Source organism: Manis javanica, chromosome 1 (genome assembly GCF_040802235.1).
Source record: "Manis javanica isolate MJ-LG chromosome 1, MJ_LKY, whole genome shotgun sequence".
NCBI lineage: Eukaryota > Metazoa > Chordata > Mammalia > Pholidota > Manidae > Manis > Manis javanica.
In genome coordinates this window covers 180,162,663-180,183,316 of record NC_133156.1, presented here as the reverse complement: position 1 = coordinate 180,183,316, position 20,654 = coordinate 180,162,663, and the positions used below count along the sequence as shown (strand labels likewise).

Genomic DNA, 20,654 nt, shown 5'->3' with positions numbered 1-20,654 from the left:
TCAGGTAACAGATTAAACATGTTGAACTCCGAGTAACCAAAGCTTAAAAGTCTAGGTCCTATAGTCCAATATTCTTAAATGACTGAACATAAAATGGGGAGGGGAGTACAAAGTGATACAACTCTTCGGACTGATCGGGTGTAGAAATGCCTAATCCATCTCCGTGGTTCCTGATGAATTGACTTTTTATGTTTAGCCTGGCTCCTAGGATTTAAGAGAAATCGGCATTTAGGCTCTCTGTTTTCTATTGCTTTTTCTCTTTCCTTTTCCTCTGGGGTCCCACCCTTAGCCCTCCTTCCAGCGTCTAGCCCTGAGATGTCTTCACTGGTGGGGAACTAGGCCTGAGTCTCGCAAGGTTGCTGACCTCCAGGTTCCAGGGTGTGTGTGGTTTTGCCGTTTACTCTGGATTCCAGGCACTGGAGTGATATTAGATTCTTAGTTTGTAAGTCCAGACTGTAGCATGTGGTTCTCAGGTATGCTTTCTTCCAAGCTCCCAATTGTAGACTTCTTTAATATGCAGTTCTAAATGGCTGGGCTTTTCCAGCCAGAAATGGGAAGCTCTTGAGTTTCTTGTTCTTGATCCCAGGCTCCTTAGGATTCAGGACTGATCCCCAGGCAGGAAAGAAAAGGCAAGTGCCAGCGGGGTCGCTGGTGCTGCCTCAGGGCAAGCCAGGCCTGCTGATTTCCCACCAGGTAAGCCTCAGGGGTAGGTCTCCCTCCCCACAGTGTGCTTAGCAGCTGAGCTGTCTGGGCTGGGGGTGCTCCAGGCCGAAGAGGGGGCTCTAAGCTCTCCAGGCTGTTGAGGCTGCTGCTGGGCAATTCCGTGGTCTGGATCTCATTATACACACCTAGTAAGGCAGGAATGGAAGCCAGGTGGCTGGTGAGAGGCATGAGGGGAGCAGGGATGTACACTGAAGCTAGGTCAGTGATGAGGATGGGGGATGAGGCACATAAAGTAGGGAGGGGTGAAGAGAGCATGGAGGTGGGGAAGGGGAGTGACTCACAGCAACAGGGAGACCTCCTCTGGACTCGAGCCTTGGGCATGGGCTGCTGCAATAGACACAGCAGGGCCCCATCCAGCTGCTGGAAGATGCTGAGCAAGAGCAGAGTCTGGCGAAGTTCCAGAGAAAGGTCCCACTGCTCCTCCTCCAGCAACTCCTGAATCACTCCAAAGTCTCGTCTGAGCTGCAGTGCCCCCTGCAGGCTGAAGGGTGAGGTATGATGTGGTTGCCTGCCTCCCCAAACTGCTGTCCCACCTATCCCCTCCCTTTTCCCTTTTCCCTTTTCCCTGTTCCACTCATCCCCTTGCCACTGCCGTTTTCTCCCCACCTGAACCGGATCCTATGGGTGAGGATGTGGTCAAGCCAGGCACCCAGGATGGCAGTCAGTGCCTGCTCAAGGGCAGGTGCTTGGGCTTGGGGTGAAAATCCTTGCAGTCCTTTCAACACAGGCTCAAGGACAGTGCGGACCACCAATCCAGCATACTCACTAGGAACGCTGGGCAGTTCTGGAGTGATAAAAAGAAAGGACAGGATGTGAGGCTGTGGAGATCCATGGAGCCCCTAGTGGAGTGTTTGGGGGAAGAGAGTAGGATTTCCGGGTGGGTGTACAGAGGTGAGGGCAAGGATAGAGACAGGGGAGTAGAGCCAGGATTTGGAGGTATCCAAACACTATTACCCGCTGGAACCCTGGAAGGGGACGCTGGTATGAAAAGTTACCAGGACAGAGATGAAGCCGCCAGTACCGACCCTGTGGCATGTAGAGCTCAAAGCCCTGTGTGGCTTGTTTATGACATTCTTTAAAAAAGAGGCTTAGTGTCTCTTCAGGCAGGAGCTGTGGGGATAGGGAGAAAGTAAAAGGGGCTTATCTGTTAGGGACTTGTCAAGTTATGATGTCTTTCTAAATTTGAAGTGCTTAACCTAGCATCCATAAAGCCAGAACAGAATTGTATGCATAACTGTATGGGGCTGGACATTTTCTGAGGAGAGATGCCATAGTTTTTATTGGATTTCCCAACAGGTCTGGGTTCAGAGAAGATTATGGACACTTACCCTAGGATTACCCTGCTCTCCACAGCTTGGTTCAGAGGATGGAAGTCATCCAGATTAGTTTTATTTTATAGGAACATTAATAGGAAAACAGAGTGCCGCCCTTAGCACCACCACCAAAATTCCAAAGCAAAGCTAGAGAGAGGGGTCTGCATGATCTACAGACAAGCAGAGGCTGAAGAAGGAAAAGAGACCTGTACAACTTTCTATTGTCTATGAATGGAAGGCAGGAACTATATGTAGACCAGGAGCAATGACTATAACTTTCTGAGTGTCAGGAACCTTTGTAATGTCCTTACACTGATTCTTGATAGCCCACTTTCATTTCTCCAGAGCAGTGTAACCCATAAAGCAAGAAGAGGCCTGTTTGCTCGGTTTCTTTGGTTTGGTTAAGTTTTGCTTTTGGAGGGGGAAGAGGACAGCAAAAAATGGGTTTCTACTCCACAGCCCATCTTGGAGAAGAACTGGTGGTGGTGGCAGGTCTGTAGAGAAAAAGTGACTGGATGCCAGTGAGCCTGAAGAGGGGAGGAAGGGGCCAGGGTTGGAGAGCACCTCTGGGGGTGGGTGGTGGAGCCCATGTAGCTCCTGGTACATATCCCGACAACAGCCTGTCTAAATCCAAACTCTTCCTCTCGTTTCCTGAAAGCCAGAACCTCTTTCTTCCTTACTATGCCAAGGAAATTACTCTTTAGTCAGTGATATTTGTTAGGAACCTCTGCACTCAACATTCTGAGGACTAGAAGGTCACACTCTGAGACTTTCTTTCTTTCTGGAACATTACAGTCTAGCTGAGAGAAGACTCCCAACGTCTGATTCCTCTTTTCATCCCATTGCTGTATGTGGTGGAGTGCCCAGAGCAGACGCCCAGCAATGCAATGCCAGGCAGAGGAGCAAGGCTTGTAGAGTGCTTTGCACAGTGTTTGATTTATGTGGTGAACACACTCTCCCTGCCCCTGTTCTCACTGCAACTACCAAGAGCTGGACCTTTCTCATATTTCCCCACCTCCCACCCTGACCACTATTGCTGGATCAAAATCTATCATTGTCTTTACTGTTCCTCATCTGCTCTTACAGTGGCTCCTCAACACTCATGAGATAAGGCCCAAATTTTGTGGGCTGGTGTTCAGTGCCCTCCACAATTTGATGCTTACTCCTCCACAACACCCCCTCCCCACCCTGGACAAGAGCATGCGCACACACATATATATACCACATAAAGGGAGCTTCTGCTTCAGTCAGGCCATCCTTCTACTACTCCCTCAAGGAACTATGAACTGCCCACCTCGTCTGCTACCCAGCCACCAGCTTGAGTGAGCCTGGGCTCTGTACAGAGCACCTGTAACCACATGCCCACAGTGGGCTTCCCTCCTCAGAGTTCCCACAACCATCACTGCCCATGCTCCTCATGAGGAGCTTGCTCTGGGGCATGTTAAACTGATGGAGGCAGCAGCAAATTGAGGTGGGAATTCCCAAAAGGCAGAACCACCCACCACCAACCCCAAAGCTGGGCCTTAAACTGCCACTGTCAGGGCCCCTGCTCTCCTCACCTGCATCTGTGCAGTCAGCTTCTGGATCTCCAGGCCCAGCTGCTGCTCCACCTCCAGGGCCAGTCTTTCCTCTGAAGCCAGGGTAGACAGAGCTTCTGCCTCATGTAATAGAGGCTTTGGCAGAAATGGAGTGAGTTCTGAGCCCTGCCCAGGCTGCTACCCTCCCCACTTCCTAGCTACTCACAGGTAAGTCCTTCTGGATCAGGAGCAGGAGGGAACCTGGGGCCCATGCTGCCACATGCTGCTGAGCTCTACCCAAAAACCAGAGCAAGGTGGTCTGCAGGGTACAGAGCCCCAGAGCAAGGAGTGTAGGACCTGGGGAGGGGAGAGACGGAGTATGTGAGGGGTCATGGCATACCTGTGGGAGGAGGCAGGCTTCAGGCTTCAAAGGGAATAGAGGAGATATCCTTAACTATTGTGTTCACCCATCCCTAGCACTTTGTCTCACCTGGAGGCCAACGGAGGAGCAGCCCTGACCTGGGTTCTTGAAGGGTATCCAAGAGAGGAGGGAAGAGCTGTTGCAAAAGTTCAGTGGTATGAGAGGATGAGGGGAGGCTGCTCTGACCTCCACGAGCAGATCCCAGGGCCTGGCAGAAGGCTGAGGACAAGGGGATATGGTTTGATGAGGAAAGGGCAATCTGGGGTTTATGTCACTCCCCATGCCCCTTCCTCCTCACCTTGGTCCCAGCTCCAGATAAGAGACTGATGAAATAGGTTGTGACACAAAGAAGCCAGCTCCTTCTCACACTCCTGGGGCAAGGATGCTAGTGGGAGAAATGACTCTGGAACCTGAAAACAAGGCCTCTTTTCCACAATCACTGCTCACTGAGTGATAGGGAATGAGGGAGGTTTCCCACAAGACTCTAGATGGGGCCAAAAAGTGAGACTTTGCTGTGAAAGCCTTGAATTTATAGTCTGGAACCCCTGAAAGGGGCATGGTGTTTATTCTAAAGGGTTTGCTTTTGTAGTCAGGCTGGCAGGTGAGGGAGGTTACTAGGGAAAAGAAAAGAGACCCCGACCTTCCCAAACGCCCATGCATGCCCACCACTCACCCTGATCCAGTGCCTGACTCAGACGGTGTGCGGCTGTTCTGGGGTCCCTCCAGGGCCCTAGACTTAGGTCCATACTCCTAGCACAGGCTGCCCACAGCAGAGTCCAGTACTGGCTCCACAGGGCTCCAGCCCCTCCAAGCCCCAGTCCGCTGCTGGCCAAACCCGCCATACCCCCCATCAGGCCCAGTAGCCCCGGAAGCAGCTCTCGCTCCTCATGGCACCGCCTGCGGAGCTGGTCCCGCAAACCCGGTCCCGTCTCCCGCAAACCCGATCCCGTGAGAGCTTCAGCCAGCTGATATGCCACCTGGCAACCTCGCTCCCCGGCCAGGAGGTGGAGCACACGAGCCGGGGGAAAAGGGTGCGCTGCCCCTGGGACGTGGCTCAAGGCTTTTCCCTGAAGCTGGTGGTAGGCGGGAAGCGCCAGCAGCAGGTGAGCGAGTTGGGATGACAGGGCTGGGCTGGCGGGCTCCCGTCCCAGAGCGCGAAGCTGCATCTCGATGGCAGCATCCAGGCGCAGAGCTGCTATTCCGACGGGGCGCGCCAGGAGTAACGGATCCGGGACCTCCTGAAGGCAGATTCGCAGGACGGCTCCTCGGGAAGGGCATGGCGGTAGGTCGCGGCACAGCTGAGGAAAGGGGCCAGGGCCGGGGAAGGGCTCGCCGCAATTCAGGATCCTCAGGAGGCGCACGGCCGCCTGTAGATGGCGGGCGAAATTCCGGGCTTGGAGGAGCTGCTCCCGCTCGCGGTGTAGCCGCAGCAACACGGCCCGGAGTCGCCGCAGCGCGGGAGGGATCGGGCGGCCAGCTGCCGGCTCCCGCCTCCAGTCGGCAAAGCCAGCCTCGCGGTGCTCTCCCGCATCAGCCAGCGCCGCCCACCGCGGCTGCCCTCCCAGAGCCCCGCCGGGCTGTGAGTCCAGGCAGGGGACGCTCCCGGCAACCGGTGGCCCCGGCCAGCCACGAAAGTCCCCGCGGAGGGCGCCTGACCGCCTTCTCTCCCAGTGCTCCGCCCCGGTGCCCTCGGGTTGCGCCCACAAGGGCGGCACGGTGGCGAGTGGAGGCAGAAGGCCACCAGAGCGAGGCGCCTGGGCCATGGGGCAGCCTGTCCCAAAAGGACCTAACGATCCGCACTTCCCTGCACCGCTCTACGCCCGCGCGCGGCCGCGACTCCGCCCCATCCCAAGAGCCGTCAGCCGTGGCCCCGGAGCCGCGGGGACCGTCAGAGACTTCTCGCGCTCCGTAATCGGAGGCTTCAGCCCCTAACGAAGATGGCTGCCTACTCTGTCCGCCTCCGCTTTTCGGGTATCAAATGCCAGACTGTCTTCCACTTTCGGGTTACTGTTGAGAGATAGCGCCGATTCCGAAGGCTGTGGGGCGGATCAACCTAGGTAAGCTGGGGTGACAAAACGCGAGGCGGTCCAAGGGGATAGGGGCAGCCCTACTTGGGCCTGTTTTCAGTAGGATTTTGTGCTTCACGCGGGGGACGAAGGGCTCCGGCACATCCGTCCCTGGTGCGCCGCCGCCTTCCTTTCCCGTAGACTGTTCCCTGCGGCCTGGCTGCCCGCTAAGGGTCGTCGCTGACCCCAAACCTGCAATGAATTCGGTCCTGAGGACAGGCTCAGAGGTGAGAGGAACTTCTGGCCAACACCACCACCTCACCCCATACCCCGCCCCCTCCACCGCCCGGCCTTCCGAGTGAAGGACTGGGGAGTGGGTAGGAATTCCTTGGGGGAAAGATGTTATGAATAGCGGGAACAGTGAGCAAAGACACTAAGGCAAGGAGAAGCTAAGAAAAACTTCACTGAAGGGAGAGCTGAATGGAGGGCTTGGTTGGAACTCGAATAAGAGATGAGGCAGGAAAGAAGGCAGTAAGGGGCTTAAAAGACCTTCTCTGTCACAGGGGTTTGGATATCCTCAAGTAGGTGGCAGGGTTGTTTTGGGAGGCACTGGATCAGATTTGGGAGTACTGAGAAGCTATTCCTCCAACTGCCTCCTGGTTATCTCTTGAAACTTCAAACTCAACAAGTCCAGAAGTAAATTCATAATCTCTGCAAATTTGTTGTTTTCCTCTAGTCTTAATTTTGCTTAATAATACAAATTTCCATCCAGTTGTTTAATCCAGAAATCTGAGACTCATTCTACAGAATACTCCCTTTCCTTTACCTCCCACATTTAGCCTATCACTGAAATCTACTTCTGACATGTCTCTTGAATCAAACTCATCATTGCTATTCCTGCTTCCACTGCCATGCTTTAGTTCAAGAACACATTCTTTCTGACCTGAACAGTGGTAATGCCTGCTAACTAAACATTCCACCCCTAGGCTCATCTCCTTCCCCAGTACTATTTCATTCGAGTGATTCACTCTCAGGTCAGGTTTACTCCCATCAGTGACAGGAAAAAGTCTGAACTCACTGGGTCACACAGCGTTCTTCAGACAGTTTCTGGCTGCACTGCTATTAAAATAGCCTCCTCACCAATCTTTTTGCCTTTGCTCATTCGGCGCACACTTGTTGAGCACCAGTTGTGTACCAGGCACTGTTTAGGTACTGGGAGGACAGCAGTAAACCAAATGGACAAAAATCCCTCTATTCAGTGAATTAGAGGTATCTAGTAGGGTCAGCCAGCCAACAGATAAACAATATAGTATGTCAAATATGAGAAGTGCAAAGGAAACTAAAGCAAGAAGGAGGATAGGGAACACTGAGTGGACTTGAGAGATTTCTCTTCACAAAAGGAATGGTCCAGAGAAGGCCTTTCTGAGAAGGTTTTAGCAGAGATCTGAAGGGGATAAAGGAATGAGCCATTTACTGAGGAAAAAGCATCCCAGGCAGGGAAAACAGCAAGTACAAAGGCCCTGAGATGGGAGTACATTTGGTATGTTGTAGGAACTTTAAAAGAGACCCTGTAGCTGAAGTTAGGATGAGAGGGCAAGAGGTGATTCATGAATGCACTGGGGGCCAGATCATGTGTGACCATGTAGTGAATTAAGAGAATAGCGTAGACTCTGTTTTGGGGGAGGTAGAAGATCAAGGTGGTCCTTCTTTTGTTTGTTTTAAAGGATGGCTGGACTGGGCCGGTTTGAAAGTTGACATAAACCCACCAGGAAGCTAACTTTGAGAATAAGACTTGATGAATGTGCCCAGCAGTGTAAGTGAAGATGCTGTTGAGGCAGGATTGCTTCCTGAGGGGAGCTGGACCTGAAATTGTTTAGGAAGCTGACTGTATACCTCTGCAGTCTGAAGTCCTCTGTAGTCATTATTTTAGCACTCTGGAGTTTCATGTGGCTTCTGAGTTTCTTAGTCAGTCAGCCACAACCTAGTCGGGGGTCCACTCCGTTTAGACCTGAGTAGGCCACAAAGGGACATGATTTCTGTCCTCTGAAGCTGACACTGAGGAAATGATGCTCATCAGAACCACAGAATGTACAGGCCAAGCCTTGAAGAGCCATCTCTTATTTTGTGAGTGAGGAAGCTGAAGTCCAGAGAAGAGGATAGCTGACTTGTCTAAAATCAAATAGCCAAGCAGCGGCAGAGCCTGAACTAAGCTGCAAGCAGTGCTGCCCCAGCACAGTGTTCTTTCTGGCTCTGGGCTGCCTTGCCATTAAAAGAGCAATAAAAAGCCATGAATAATAAGGCTCTACATTGTGTAACACTGTGAGTGCAGCTTGGTGAGTGAGGGCAAAGGCCATTGGGGATGAAGGGGAAGGCTTTGAGGCAGATGGAATCTGAACTGGACCTTGAAGGTGAGGCAAGAGGTGGTGAGAAAGGAGCTCAGAGCCAGGAGGGATTCAAGGACAGCTGGGGAAGACCCCAGGGCTGGATGGAGCCTGGCAAAGGGAGGTAGCAAAGGGGACATCAGCTAAGCAGGGCTGAATTGCAAGGAAAGATTGGAAAGGCCAACCACAGAGCTTTCTGGAAGAGTCCAGTTTGCAGGCTGTGGAGTTAGCTTCAGTCCTGCCTCTGGTAATCCCCTAGTGCAGGAATTACCGGGAGTTTTGAGTAGGGGAGTAATTGCTGAGAACTTGGTTTTGGGAGGAAACTGCAGAAGTGCAGAGGAGAGACCAGCTAGGAACTGCTGCACTCCTTTAGGCTTGAGGGAGCTCCAAGGTGGGTTTTATGGGGCCTGGGGGCTGTTCATGTTCAGTGATACATCAGGGGCCTAGACAGCTAGAGCTGGTAACAGGGCCATATTTCAGGGCCTCAGTGTGGCTGACCAGGTAAAGGTGGGGAGATCTCTGTTGGATCCTGTAAGTATGGGCTGAATGTCACAATCAACCCTGGTGAAGGCAGGAGAGTGGAGAAGGGAGGTGATATACCATGAAAGCCGAAAACAGCATGTTTTGAGGTGCTGAGTAGGCTCAGTGTAACTCCAGTGGGAAAATCCCAGGCAAATAACTTTGAAACGGAAATCAGTCAAAGGGAGAAATAAAGTTTATTTCTTACAAGTAGTTGTCCACTTCTGCTCTCCTGTTTCTTGCTACCAGGCTGCAGAAGAGTGTGCCACCCCACCTCATATGCCCTCACTTGCGCTTGTAATTACCTGTTCATATGGAGATGGACTACTCCTCTCCACGCCCTGGAAACACCTACTGTATGGAGATGCACTAAAGCCAGGCAAGAGGTTCTGGAAATACTGCAGTTTCACCCAGTAAGGTTGGCCAGTGGGATTCTCTAAGCTGGGTGGCTGGTTTTTGGTTGCCATGGTGGAGGGGCAACCCTGCAAAGCTCCTTGCTCTCCCAGAGCTCTGCTCAACACCAGCCTCCACTGCCCCCCCAACTCCCCCAGGACATAGTAGGTTTTCCTCCATGGCTTGTGGAGAGTGATCCACTGGGCCTGGGCTGGATCCATGCGGATGGGAGTCGCAGACGGCTGCAGCTGTGGTGCTTGGTGGGGAGATGGGCTGGGCCCAGGGAGGGCTGCCTCCGAGATGCTCCGCTCTCATGTGCCCCTTTCTTTCCGTTCTCCTTACCCCTCCTGACACACTACCTCCTGAACCATTTTTGTGATGAGAGGAAGACGACTGGACGGAGTGATAGAGGCAAGGGGGCTGATGGACTGGGCACCTTTGGTGGCCTCCAAAAGTCCCTCCTCTACCCTCCACAAGGGTCTAAGCCATGCCCTCAAAGCCCCTTTGCTCCTGCATCCTTCCCGGTGGCTTAGACAGCCTGCTTCTGGTGGCCATGCCCAAGAAGCTCCTGCTGACTGAAGAGGTAATAAGACCGCCAGCAAGGGGCTTCACCTTCCCCCAGGGTTCCTCCAACCCCTGTGTCCCCAGATCTATATTCTCCCTAATCTGGACCTTTCAAGATTCTTCCACACTGCTTGCCTCGCTGTTGCTTGCTCTCTCATTCTCTCACTTTTCCCATCACCTGCCCTTCCTCCTCCCGGAAGCCAGCCACCTGGCCGAGGAGTTAGTGGCCGAGGAAGAGCACATGAAACAGAAAGCAGAGAAGAGATGACTCAAGAAGGTAGCTGAAGGGCAGAAGGTGTGGGACCCCAGAGGGATTTGGGGGAGGGAAAGAAGGAAGCTTTGTGAAAACAGGAGAGAACTCAAGGTGGCTAATGATGGATCCTCTTGCCAGGGGGCCCACAGGGTCTGGAGAGTCTTCCAGAGGCCACATGGTGCAGTGGTTCTGGGCTCACACTGTACTGCCTGGGGTGGAATCTGCTTCCTTCTTACTATGAGACTGCCTGGTGACTCTGCTTTTTCACCTGTAGAATGAGGATAACAACAAAATCTACTTCTTAGAGTTGCAAGGCTTAAATGAGGTAGTTTATGCAAAACTCTTCACCCAATATGTGACATCTGGCATATGTTGTACCCATGAAGAATTGGTCTCAAGATACAATTACATCATCAGTATCATTACTATTACAGCATCAAAAAGATTGAAAGCGACAGGAGCACTTGGAGTGGGACAGTGGGGAGCCCAAGGTGAGTGTCTGCAGGCAGGTACTAAGAGCACCAGTGCAAGGAAGGTGGGGGCTGAGAAGCAGGCTGCTCAAGGTGATCCCAGCTCTGTATCTGCCCCCCTTCCCTCTCAGATAAGGCCACCCAGATGGGGATGGATGCCCCCCATTGAGCCCTGGGGACCGAGCTCAGGGACAGTGTGGTGAGGAAGAGGTGAGAGCCCCTTCTTCCCCTTCTTGGTCTCTCCCCATCCCTACACTCTAGGTATACTCCATCTCCACCCCTTCCCTAACTTTCCTTTCTGCTCACAGGACTCAACTGGATCTATCTAGCACCTTCAGGTCTCTAGCTTTGCATAAGATTGTAGGTTGGCCCCCCAGTGCCTGCAGAGAGAAGGGACTGAGCCAAGAACCCCAAGGCAAAAGCCTGGGTCCCCAGGAGAAGATGGGCTGGGAAGAAAGGAGCTGTCCAGCTGAAGAGAACCCCCAGCAAGTCCTGACACAGGTGAGGTGGGTGGGAAAACGTCAGCTGGAACCAATGGAAGGGGAGACCTGAGGACTCTGGGAAGTCCCACAGTCTAGGGGACATAGGCAGTGACAGGAGAAGGAATTCTCTGCCCCTAGGATTAAGAGACCTGGGGTCAAGCTCCATCACTGTCACCCTGACACCAGGCAGTTTCCTCTAGAGTAAGGTAGGGCTGATCCCATCTTGCATGGATGTCATGAGAATTGCATGAATTGGGTGATGCTAATTGCAAAGTTAATTGTTGGAACAAAGGAGAAGGATTTGGGGATGCTGAGGCCTTGAGTCCTCCTTGGCTTTGATCCCCACCCCTAGGTATCTCTAGGACTGCTGGCAGCCGCCTTACAGCAGAGCCAAGAGCTGGCAAGTAAGATTCCTTCTCCCTCCTCCCCCCTCGTTCCTTAGGGTAGCCCCATCTGCACCTTCCCACCCTCCTCCTCAGAGTTGGGTACCACCTTTGCCCAAATGGTTTCCACCACACGGCCATGGTCCTCTTTACCCAGGCCTTGAAGCTCAACCCCTGGGACAACTGGTATGTGGGGCCTTGGCCATTGTGCTGGGAGGTCAGGGCAAAAGCAAGGTATTGAGGACCCAGACTTTTGGCCACTTTGTCTCTGCCAGGTTATTTAGAAATCACTCTTTCTGCTATGAGCGCCTGGGTCAGCTAGTGCGGGCCCTGGCTGATTCTCAGATGGCCCTTACCCTGCAGCTCAGGTATAGGAGCTGGGGCCAGTTTGAGAAAGGGGGCAGTTTTAAGTTCCTGATCCCCCTGATAGCTAAACTTTCCTCCTAATCCCTTTGAGACCAAAGTGTTGAGGAGGCAGCTGCTGTGTTCCAGGAGACTGAGAGGCGGGTCCCAGCCTGACACAGCCCAGGAGTGACGCTCTTGCCTTCTGCAGCTCGATCTGGTCAGAGAACCAGGCCCACTGTCATGCTGAGGGGCAGCAGGGAGAATTGGCTGGAATCCCAGCAGTGCTCCTTCTGCCTCAGGTGGGGCAGGGGACAGGAATAGGTGGCATGAGGGGCTGGGGCTATGCTCAGAGGGAGTATCCATGCCCCTGACCCCCTTCTCAGCAGGACCAGTGAGAAGCAGGAATCTGTGCGCCGCTTCTGCCAACTAGTTCTCCCCATCATTTTCCCTTGCTGAGCCAGGTCCCTCAGGCTTCTTTTCCCCCAGCTGCCCTCCAAGCACTACGCCAAGGGCCCCTGGACTTCTGTCTCCACCCTTGCATTATCCCCCTTGCCACCTGAGCCATTCCAACTGGCCCCTCCTCCAGAGACCCCATCCTTCCCATTTCCAGGACCCTCCAAAGGACAGGAATATCCTGGGACTTGGGCCCCAGTGTCTGCCTTAGGCCCGATAAGGGAGGACTGTCCCTCGCAGGACAAGGCCGGATGTGTGCCCCAGGGAAGGAGAGACACTGTGGTGACTGTTCGCTGCAAAATTTGAGACCTCGTATACTCAAACCACAGTTGAAGACAGCCCTGGCAGGCATTCCTCGTGCCACAGAGACTTCTGACGAGAGCAAGGAGACCTGTGTCCCTGAAACAGCCTTCCTTTGGTTTTCAAGCAGATGGCTTCCTCTGGCGGGAGGAAAAGTGAATTCACCCACGGAGGCTCAAAAAGGAAAGTGTACCCACGTTCGGGTTTTCCGACAAGCAGATCCAGCAGGGGGCGTTTGGAGCTTGCTCTGTTTCTTGGCCCTGGGGGACTCACCTCACAAGCCAGATCCCTGCTTAGGACTGGGTCACTGTGATGAATTAGGCCGGGGTCCTGTCCTTCACCTTGATGGATGCACACCTCTTCCTAATTGCGGTTCTTGGCCCTGTGTTCTCTGGCCCCAGCCCTTCATGCCCTCCTTCTTATCCACATTTCTATGCATATGCTGACCTCTCCAGTGCCCAGTGGTCTTACACTCATCTCTTGTGACTGCTAGAAGATTCACCGAAGGTTTGCATCTGCGAAGTCCCTTACCAGCTCCTTCCTGGAGCTGGCACCCATACATCTGCACCCTCCCCCACTACCGGCTCTCCTGCTGATAGAACTTTGGCAGGCCTAGGCTGCTGCTACCTCGGCCATGCAGTTTCTCCACTCCAGCACCTGGGCATTGTAACCAGTCTGACCCAAGGTGAATTTATGCAGTTTTCCCACCAAGGGTAACTGCGCTGAAAGAAAGCTATACTTCTCCACTTGCTTGGTAAGAATCATGATCTCTTCTTGGTTTTTCTTTTAAGATCCTACCAGCTTCCCCTGGCCAGTTCCTCCCTAGCTCTGCCTGGGATGTTCAGCTCACTTAAATGTGGAACTGCAGGGGACTTGTAGGCCTCCCAGAATGCCTTTCCCAGAGGAATGATTCTTTAGGATAAATGTTTCCTGCCACTATGGGTTTTGCTCAACACTATTCATACCTGGAGACAGGAGGTGAAAGGGGCTTTCCCAAATTTATTGTTTATGGTGCAGGCCCCTTAAATGCTGTACGGCAGGATGAAGTCTGCTGTTAACTGGTTGGACCACCTTGGGCAGGTCTCTCAACATCTGTGCCTCAGTTCCCTCATCAGTAAAATGGGGCAGTCTCTACTTCACAGGGCTGTTGTGAGGACTGAAAGAGAAAGTGCGAGAAAATACCCACCAAGGGCCTGGTACATAGTGAGTGTTAAATAAACCAATTTTTATCTGTAGCTGTCCTACACAATCATGATTCCCACAGTGGGAAGAGAGGAATATGAGTGAATTGCTGCTTAGTTCACAAAATGCAAAGTTCCCAGACTGTGATTCTCAAAGTGTGGTCCCTGGACCAGCAGCAGCAGCATCAACTGGGAACTTGTTACAAATGCAAATTCTTGGGCCTCATCCTAGACCCTCGCAGTCAGAAACCACCAGAGTGGGGCCCAGCAGTTTGTGTTTCAGTAAGTCCTCCAGGTGATCCTGATGAACTCTAATGTTTGAGAAGCAGAGGACCTCACAGAGGAGATACCCATTCAGAGACCATTTTGGTGGAATAGGTCTGAGTTTTGTTTATCCAAGGCATGATTACAAGAGGTGGCATCACTGACCTAGAATTTAGAAAGTCTCAAATGGAGGGGTATTGTTCAGATCCAATTAACATGACTAGACCCAATTTCCTAAGTAGAATTCTTTGCCCATGCCTGGTTGGGGAGTGGGCTTGGGAGAGGTGATTGTGTTTAAGGGGTGATTATATTATAGTCACACCATTAGAAGCCTGCTATCTGGCCTTCTTGTTTTGGGTTACTGTGGCTGGAAGGTGGCGGGGTACTTCTTTGCTTTGGGGATTCCACTAGGACTCCTGGCCCCTCGAAGAATGCTCACTCACCACAACTGTGTGCTGTCTATGCTTTCAGGCTGAGCTGACGCCTTGCTCTTTCAGCTTTTCAGAAAAATATCCTCTCCCAGTACCTCAGCCTATCCCGGACTTGAATCTTCTGTAAGAATCACAATACTCCTTACACCTTGCCCCTACTTTGCCTCCACCTTACACTGCTAACTGTTAGGGTTCTGACCCAGCAGCCTGAGTTCTGAGTCCCCAGGGCTGGAAATCAGGGTGACCAACCATCCTGGTTTCCCTGGGACTAAGGAATTTCCCTGGGGTGTGAGACTTTAGGGCTATAAGTGGGAAAGTCCTGGGAAGACAGGAATGAATTGGTTAACCTAATCTAAAGGTTCCAAAGAGGCACCTTTAGAGGAAAATGAAGGGAATTGGAAGGGGGCCCAAGCAGGAAGCAGGGGAGGCATGTGTGTGTTGTGTATGTGTATTGAAGGGGCAATACAGGTGCAAAGAATACTTTTGGTACATATGGCTGACAGATTCTTAGCTCTACACTAGTAGTCATTGTCTGTTTTTGTCCATGATGCCATTTTCTTCCAGTTTCCCAGGTTTGCAAGGTTGTCACTGATTCATGCAGGCTTTGGTCGCTGGGAAAGTCACACTGATTCCTCTCCATGACATCTTCCCTTCCTCCCCGCTCCAAGTCTGGCTGTGAATTCACTCAGCTCTCACCTTCTCCAGTGGCCACATACTCCTTCCTCAGATCCCTGCCAATCTCTGATACGCCTTGCACGTGTAGGCAAATTAGCCAGCCCGAAACATTGCTCTCATGCCTCTCCTCTCTAAAACTTTCAAGGACCATGCTCTGTCTACAGTACAATACCTAAATCCCTATCTTTGGCCCTTTCTCCTCTTCTTTCTTTGTAAACTCTTTTCTTCTTTCAATTAGGCTCAGTCACAGTTAATGGACAGAACCTGTAGTGGCCAAAAACATGAGTTCCTAGGTCAGACAATAACAGGTTAGTTCCAGCCTCACCACTTACAAGCTTCCTGACAAGTGTCCATGGGCTTCCGTAAGTCAGTCTCCTTATCCTTAGAATAAAATTAAAGTCTCATCTTATGTGTTTATTGTGAAGATTAATTCATGCCAAGCACTTGGGACTGTGTCCAATAAATAATAGCTATTGTCTGAAAATGCCAGGTGCCCTTCTGCCTTCCAGTCTTGTTCACCCTCCCTGCATTATACTCTCCTGTGACCTCTACCTGCAACTGAGGCCCTAGCTGACTCCCCTGGGACCGTGGATGGATTATTCTCAGATCATCCTTGAGAGTAGGATTGGGCCATCTAAGCAGAAGCATGGCAAGTTCTAAGAGGGGAAGGAAGGACTGACAAGGAGAGAGGGGGAAATGGGAAAGATGCTTAAGCATGTTCTGTGTAAGACTGGCTGGGTGACCAGTCATGGGGGAAGGCCTGTAGCCAACCCCCGCACCTCCCCCATTTTTGTCCTCCCTTCCCATCACACTGCAGGAGGGTGACTAATCACTAGAAGAATCTCAGAAATTTATCTCCCTGGTTAGGGGGATGAGCTGGAGTCTTCACCTTGCAAGGCTACTACTCAAAAGCTCTGCCTAAACAGGTCAGACCCAGCCTATCCACTGCCCACCAATGCCACCATCCTGATGGGAACACTTCTGGACAAGGGCAGGGTGGAAGTCCTCACAACGGGGTTGTGCCTCCTCCTCCCAGGAGCAACACTTCCTCTGTGTCTCAGTGTAAGCTGCTTTTGGCAGGAACAGGGGGAAGGGTTGGGACTCTATTAAATGACCTCAGCATAAGTAAAGAGTAAACAATCAGGCTTGACGTCCTCACTCTGGTCCCCCCTACAGTTCAGGAGCAAGGTCTTTGAGGCAGTGGTGGATCTAATGCCTGGTGGAATCCTGCGACCAAAGACAGCCAGCAGGGGAGGAGATGCCGGAAGCTGCCAGAGTCTCATTGCTTTTCCCTCAGCCCAGAGTCTCTGGAGCAGACAAGGCTGACAAGCCGTGGCTCTGAAGGCTGGCTGGATGCCTATGTCCAAATCCTGACCCAGTGCTTCTTCCTTTGTAAAATGGATATTGTTATATCACCTATCCTATAGAGTTGCTATAGGGTTTTATAGAAGACACTGTGTTTAAGGCTCTCGGTGCCAGGTGCAGAATTAGCGCAAGAATCAACAGATTTCACTCTTATTGCCACCGGCCGGGATTGAGACATCATGTGGAGAAGTCTCGACTTTATTCTCTACAGTTGGGAATCGTGGGCATCTGAACTGTGAGGTATAGACACCGGTATCCACACCCTCCCTCCACCCTGGAACCCAGACAGGGCGCACAGCGCGGAGGCAAGGAGTCCAGGGCCGCAGAGACTAGGGCTGGCGGCGGCTTTGCCTTCAATCGTCCACCTCTATTTCCTCGTCTGACAAGTGGGGCCCGAAGTCAGGTCGGCTGGTACCGGGTCCGGGGCCTGTTGTGCGGTGGGACAGAGCGAGGCAGCCCTGGACTTCGGGAGGCAGCACGCGCAGCGAAGCCACGTCCGCGCGCATCTCCTCCACGTCGCGCTTGAGCTTGGCTCGCCGGTTCTGGAACCACGTGATGACCTGCGCGTTGGCCAAGCCGAGCCTCGCTGCCAGCCCGTCGCGCTCTGAGGGCGCCAGGTACTTCTGGAAGACGAAGCGCCGTTCCAGCTCCAGCACCTGCTGCGCGGTGAACGCCGTGCGTGACTTTCGCCGCCTGCGGCCGGCCAGGCCAGAGCCCAGCGCGCCCGGCGCCGCACGGCCTGTAGAAATAGGAAGGGGTCAGTCTCCAGCCTGCGGAAATCGGGCTTCTGCCCCGGGAGGAAGAGCTGGGGGTGGGGTCGGGCGAGGGATCGGGGTGGAAGGGGAGGCAAGAAGGCGGACGGAAGCCAGGGCCGTGGTTCCTTACCCAACTGCACGAGGGTCAGGCCGAGGTGTGAGTCGGGGTACAAAGTGGAGCCGGCCAGTTGGGTACGGGTGGCAGGAGGCAGTGGGCATCTTGCAGGGGCAGGGAATGGGAGGAGGGCGGGACAGGCCAGAGGAGATTTGGTGCAGGGTCAGGCCTTTTGAGGCGGGGTCTTGGAGCCTTCTGGCGACGCTGGTCGGATGGGCTTGCAGGCTGGGGCTGGCCCGGAGGCGAACCCAACCGTGGTCAAGGTAGGGGCCGCCAACTGCGCATGGTGATTGTAACAGGACTCGGATCGTGCCCTTCTAAAGACTCGTGGGTCGTGTGAGGCTCTCTTGGCTTATACATCTTTAGTGACGGGAGCCCCCTCCTCAAACCCAAAAGGTTAATAGCGGGGGTACACAGGGCATAGCAAAGAGGAGTCTGTAGTCCCCGGGACCCTTGCCGCTCCACAGGCCTTCTGCTCCTTGGGCCCTCTCGAGCAGAGAGAGGTTGGAGCAGAGCTTGGACACCCGGAGAGGCCCAAGCCCGGTCTCCCAGCGCTTTCTACTACGCCCTTGCCCTACCTAACTCAACTCATTTGGCTCAGGCCTTCGTTTCTTTCTCTTCGGCCTTTCTCTGTCGCGATTGCCCCGCGTACAGAGAATGGACGCTCAGTTCCCGACAGAACGGCCCTTCCCCTCCGCGCTGGCAGCCTCCAGGGAGCGACCGCGGAGCCTGGGAACTAACAGAGGGGAGGGGAGGAGCGGGAGATGCAAATCCCTGCAGGTGGGCTGAGGGGAGGGGGCAGATTAGGGTGGCGGCCAGGGTGAACGAAGGTTAGAGACCAGGAACCTGGAGGAGAGAGATGGGGAGAAGGCCAAGCCACGGTGCGCGACCTTGGCAGTGCTATACCTTCAGAGGGCTTCGGAGCGTGCCCGTCAAGTCCGTGGAAAGTTTTATTAGTCAGCTCCTCCAGTGCGCATAGAGGCGACGAGGGACCTGGACTCGACGCTGTAAGCTGAGCCACAGAGGGTCCTCCGGGGACCATGCGTGGGCTTAGGATGTCTGCGATGCTGAAGGGTGTCCGGGGGGTCTGGGGCTCGGTTCCGGAGCTCATGGCAGGCCAGGATGTGGCAGTCCCAACGCCCGCTGCGCTTGGCTCGGCAGCTGCCTGGCGCTCGGCTCCCGATCTGGGCCCCCCGCCTCGGACCCGCCCCCAGCGCTGGGCCCAAGTCCCGTGCGCCCCTCCTCCTGCGCCCCCACCCACCAACCCCGGGCCGCAGAGGGTCTGGAGCTGGTAGATGTCCCAGCAGCGGTGTATCTTCAGGGCAGGGAGGCGAGGAGAGAAGCCAGCGGAACGACCCGTCAGACAGGGCCGTGGGGCTTCTCCGCGTTGTCCCGAGCCGCCCCGTGCACGCAGGAGCTGGACCCTTCCTAGGAGGCCCCCAGATTCTGTGTGCCACAGACTCCCGCCCAGCTGCTGCTCTGGCTCATAAACTCGCCTGCAATAAAATTACTTTCCCTGGCCTCAACCGCTGGGGATTTGCAAAGTTCTGAAGAGGGAGATCAGAGCTGACTGTGCTGGGATCCGTGATCCCACCTAGGAAGGACTTCAGTCTCCTGACCTGGCCCCCCTAGAGCTCGCCCCACCCCTGTGGACTGCTCTTAAAGTGGTTCTTGGAGGCTGGAAGTTATTAGCCTAGCGCAGAGGGCTGGGGGGAGACTCGAAACTTGAAAGAACCTGGCGCCCCAGAGTGACTACAACTGGGAATAGTGTGGATGCTATGGGGAAGAAAGCTCAGTTGAGTGGACTCCATCCAGCTCTGGGACTGAATCCAAGGCTGTCCCACCACAGCTCAGACGCCCTGAGGAAGTAAAAATACATGGAGAAGCCAATGGAGACTTGGGCCTCAGGACAGAGGACACAGCAAACCCAGGGCTGGCACTCCTGCTCAGCAGGGGTCTGTGCTAGTGAAGAGTGACTTCCACCAAGGGCCTTCTGGTTTGCCAATCTTTGTCTTCTTATTAAGCTCCTGTAGTCACAGTAGGGGTTCCTCAGCCTTGGGAGTCTTAGGAATCACCAAGTGGGAGCAGCAGTGGGAGAGACCACTGGTCACTGCCCAGGAGCATCAGGGCAACGCCCAACAGAAGAGTGAATTGGAAGGCAAACTTCATGGACCCAACCAGACCTGGGACAGAAACCCTGCCAACCCAAGGACAAGTTCTTAAGGCCCGATGTTCATTCCTGTTTTATCTCTGTCCTGTCTGTCTCTCCTCTCTCCCAAACCTATCCTAGTCCTGGGCTCATACCCAGGTGCGCCCCCACAGCCATCCTTCATAAGAACGCAGCTCTGGGACAGTGCGGCTCCACCACTGGAGGCCCAACAAGGCAAGGGTTCTGGTTGCATATCACACCACAGGTAGCTAGGTAGCAGAGAAACCCCATCAGTGAGGAGCTCACCACTCCTAAGGAACTTACTGCTATGGGTTTTAGCTTTTCCAAGAACAGCTGAGTCCCTCCTGGACTGTCCTTCGTGTTACCTTCTCTGTAGACCTCTGCACCTCTTACAATTTATGCAGTGATCCTCTGTGACCACCTGTCTATTCCCTGGGGCAAGTGGAGCCTAGTTGAGGTGCTCCAAACATAGCTTGGGAGATTAGAGGCACCAAGCCAAAGACTCTTTTTCAAGGACAGAAAGGCACTTTATAAGGGGGGGTGAGGGACCCTCACATGGCCTGGCACTGGTCCGTCCCACCTAACAAAAGTGAAAAAACTAAAGGTCTTCTTGATAAATGACCTCCAATGACCACCCTCTACCCCCCAGACACTCACATAGCACCCTAATAGTGCCCTCTGAGCAATACATTCAGCTCAATGTGCCACACTACTCACTCAGAGAGCAGAGACAGGCCACAGTGGGAAGCTGAGAAGCCCCAGGACCTTGTTTATTGGCTGTTAATGGTGGGGGGTTGGAGAGAGAAGAGATCCTCCTGGCTGGAGGCCTCAACCCTCCAAACCATCCTGGTGGTTTCACTTTGTAATTAAAGAGGGTCGCAGGAGGCTACAGGAACTGCCTTGCTCATCTCCCAGTTCTGTCACCAACCAGACACTACATTTGCTCCTGCATTCTCTATGCCACTTTTATGCTGTCTCTTCCTCTGCTCTTAATTAGAAGCCTGTGTCTGTGGGGAGAGTAGGGCTCCCCTAAGGGCCCTTTGCCTTCCAGCTTTGCCTTCCTCCTCTTCCATCCCTCCCACCCACCTCCTCCTGGCTGCAGCTGGGCTCAGGTAAGGGGGCTCGACAATGAGATTGGACAGCCCCTAGTCGTGAGTTTGAGGGAGGAGAGGGGA

The 20,654-nt window shown here is 53.6% G+C and overlaps 3 protein-coding genes across 5 annotated transcripts; 1 reads left to right on the top strand and 2 right to left on the bottom strand.

The window, feature by feature from the left end:
* Positions 1-50: 50 nt before the first annotated feature.
* CCDC142 (coiled-coil domain containing 142) lies at positions 51-5,873 on the bottom strand. 3 transcript variants are annotated; one of them, XR_001854400.3, is made up of 10 exons: positions 4,648-5,873; positions 4,273-4,359; positions 4,044-4,193; positions 3,780-3,910; positions 3,596-3,709; positions 1,719-1,833; positions 1,330-1,507; positions 1,005-1,204; positions 365-848; positions 51-204 (listed from the first exon to the last, which is right to left on the bottom strand). XR_001854400.3 is itself a non-coding variant. In XM_073242139.1 (9 exons), the coding sequence occupies exons 1-9, from the start codon at positions 5,735-5,737 to the stop codon at positions 592-594; spliced, it is 2,322 nt and encodes a 773-aa protein (XP_073098240.1). In that variant the 5' UTR covers positions 5,738-5,873; the 3' UTR covers positions 51-591. The 3 variants fall into 3 exon arrangements, 2 of the variants coding, with proteins under 2 accessions (XP_073098240.1, XP_073098245.1); XM_073242139.1 differs by having other exon boundaries at positions 51-848; XM_073242144.1 differs by lacking the exon at positions 4,273-4,359 and having other exon boundaries at positions 51-848.
* A 38-nt stretch (positions 5,874-5,911) lies between these two features.
* On the top strand, positions 5,912-11,909 carry TTC31 (tetratricopeptide repeat domain 31). Its single transcript, XM_037027212.2, is given in 15 exon segments — positions 5,912-5,945; positions 5,996-6,031; positions 6,182-6,229; positions 6,232-6,259; positions 7,571-7,580; positions 9,432-9,801; positions 9,804-9,855; positions 10,033-10,132; positions 10,365-10,464; positions 10,697-10,796; positions 10,869-11,061; positions 11,395-11,446; positions 11,522-11,539; positions 11,542-11,611; positions 11,701-11,909. Coding segments are annotated over 15 exon segments (1,383 nt in total). The 3' UTR covers positions 11,873-11,909.
* A 4,423-nt stretch (positions 11,910-16,332) lies between these two features.
* LBX2 (ladybird homeobox 2) lies at positions 16,333-20,364 on the bottom strand. Its single transcript, XM_017668717.3, has 2 exons — positions 18,216-20,364; positions 16,333-17,178 (listed from the first exon to the last, which is right to left on the bottom strand). The coding sequence occupies exons 1-2, from the start codon at positions 18,418-18,420 to the stop codon at positions 16,793-16,795; spliced, it is 591 nt and encodes a 196-aa protein (XP_017524206.2). The 5' UTR covers positions 18,421-20,364; the 3' UTR covers positions 16,333-16,792.
* Between the last annotated feature and the right edge of the window lie 290 nt (positions 20,365-20,654).

What these genes read in the sequence shown, in the direction of transcription:
- CCDC142 (XM_073242139.1), bottom strand. Translation starts at nt 5,737, where the DNA reads ATGGCCCAGGCGCCTCGCTCTGGTGGCCTTCTGCCTCCACTCGCCACC. An exon ending in TATCTGGAGCTGGGACCAAG is followed by an intron (nt 4,194 to 4,272) that starts GTGAGGAGGAAG and finishes CCTTGTCCTCAG; the next exon opens with CCTTCTGCCAGGCCCTGGGA. An exon ending in ACCCATAGGATCCGGTTCAG is followed by an intron (nt 1,205 to 1,329) that starts GTGGGGAGAAAA and finishes CTCACCCTTCAG; the next exon opens with CCTGCAGGGGGCACTGCAGC.
- LBX2 (XM_017668717.3), bottom strand. Translation starts at nt 18,420, where the DNA reads ATGAGCTCCGGAACCGAGCCCCAGACCCCCCGGACACCCTTCAGCATC. An exon ending in CGCTCCGAAGCCCTCTGAAG is followed by an intron (nt 17,179 to 18,215) that starts GTATAGCACTGC and finishes CTATTTCTACAG; the next exon opens with GCCGTGCGGCGCCGGGCGCG.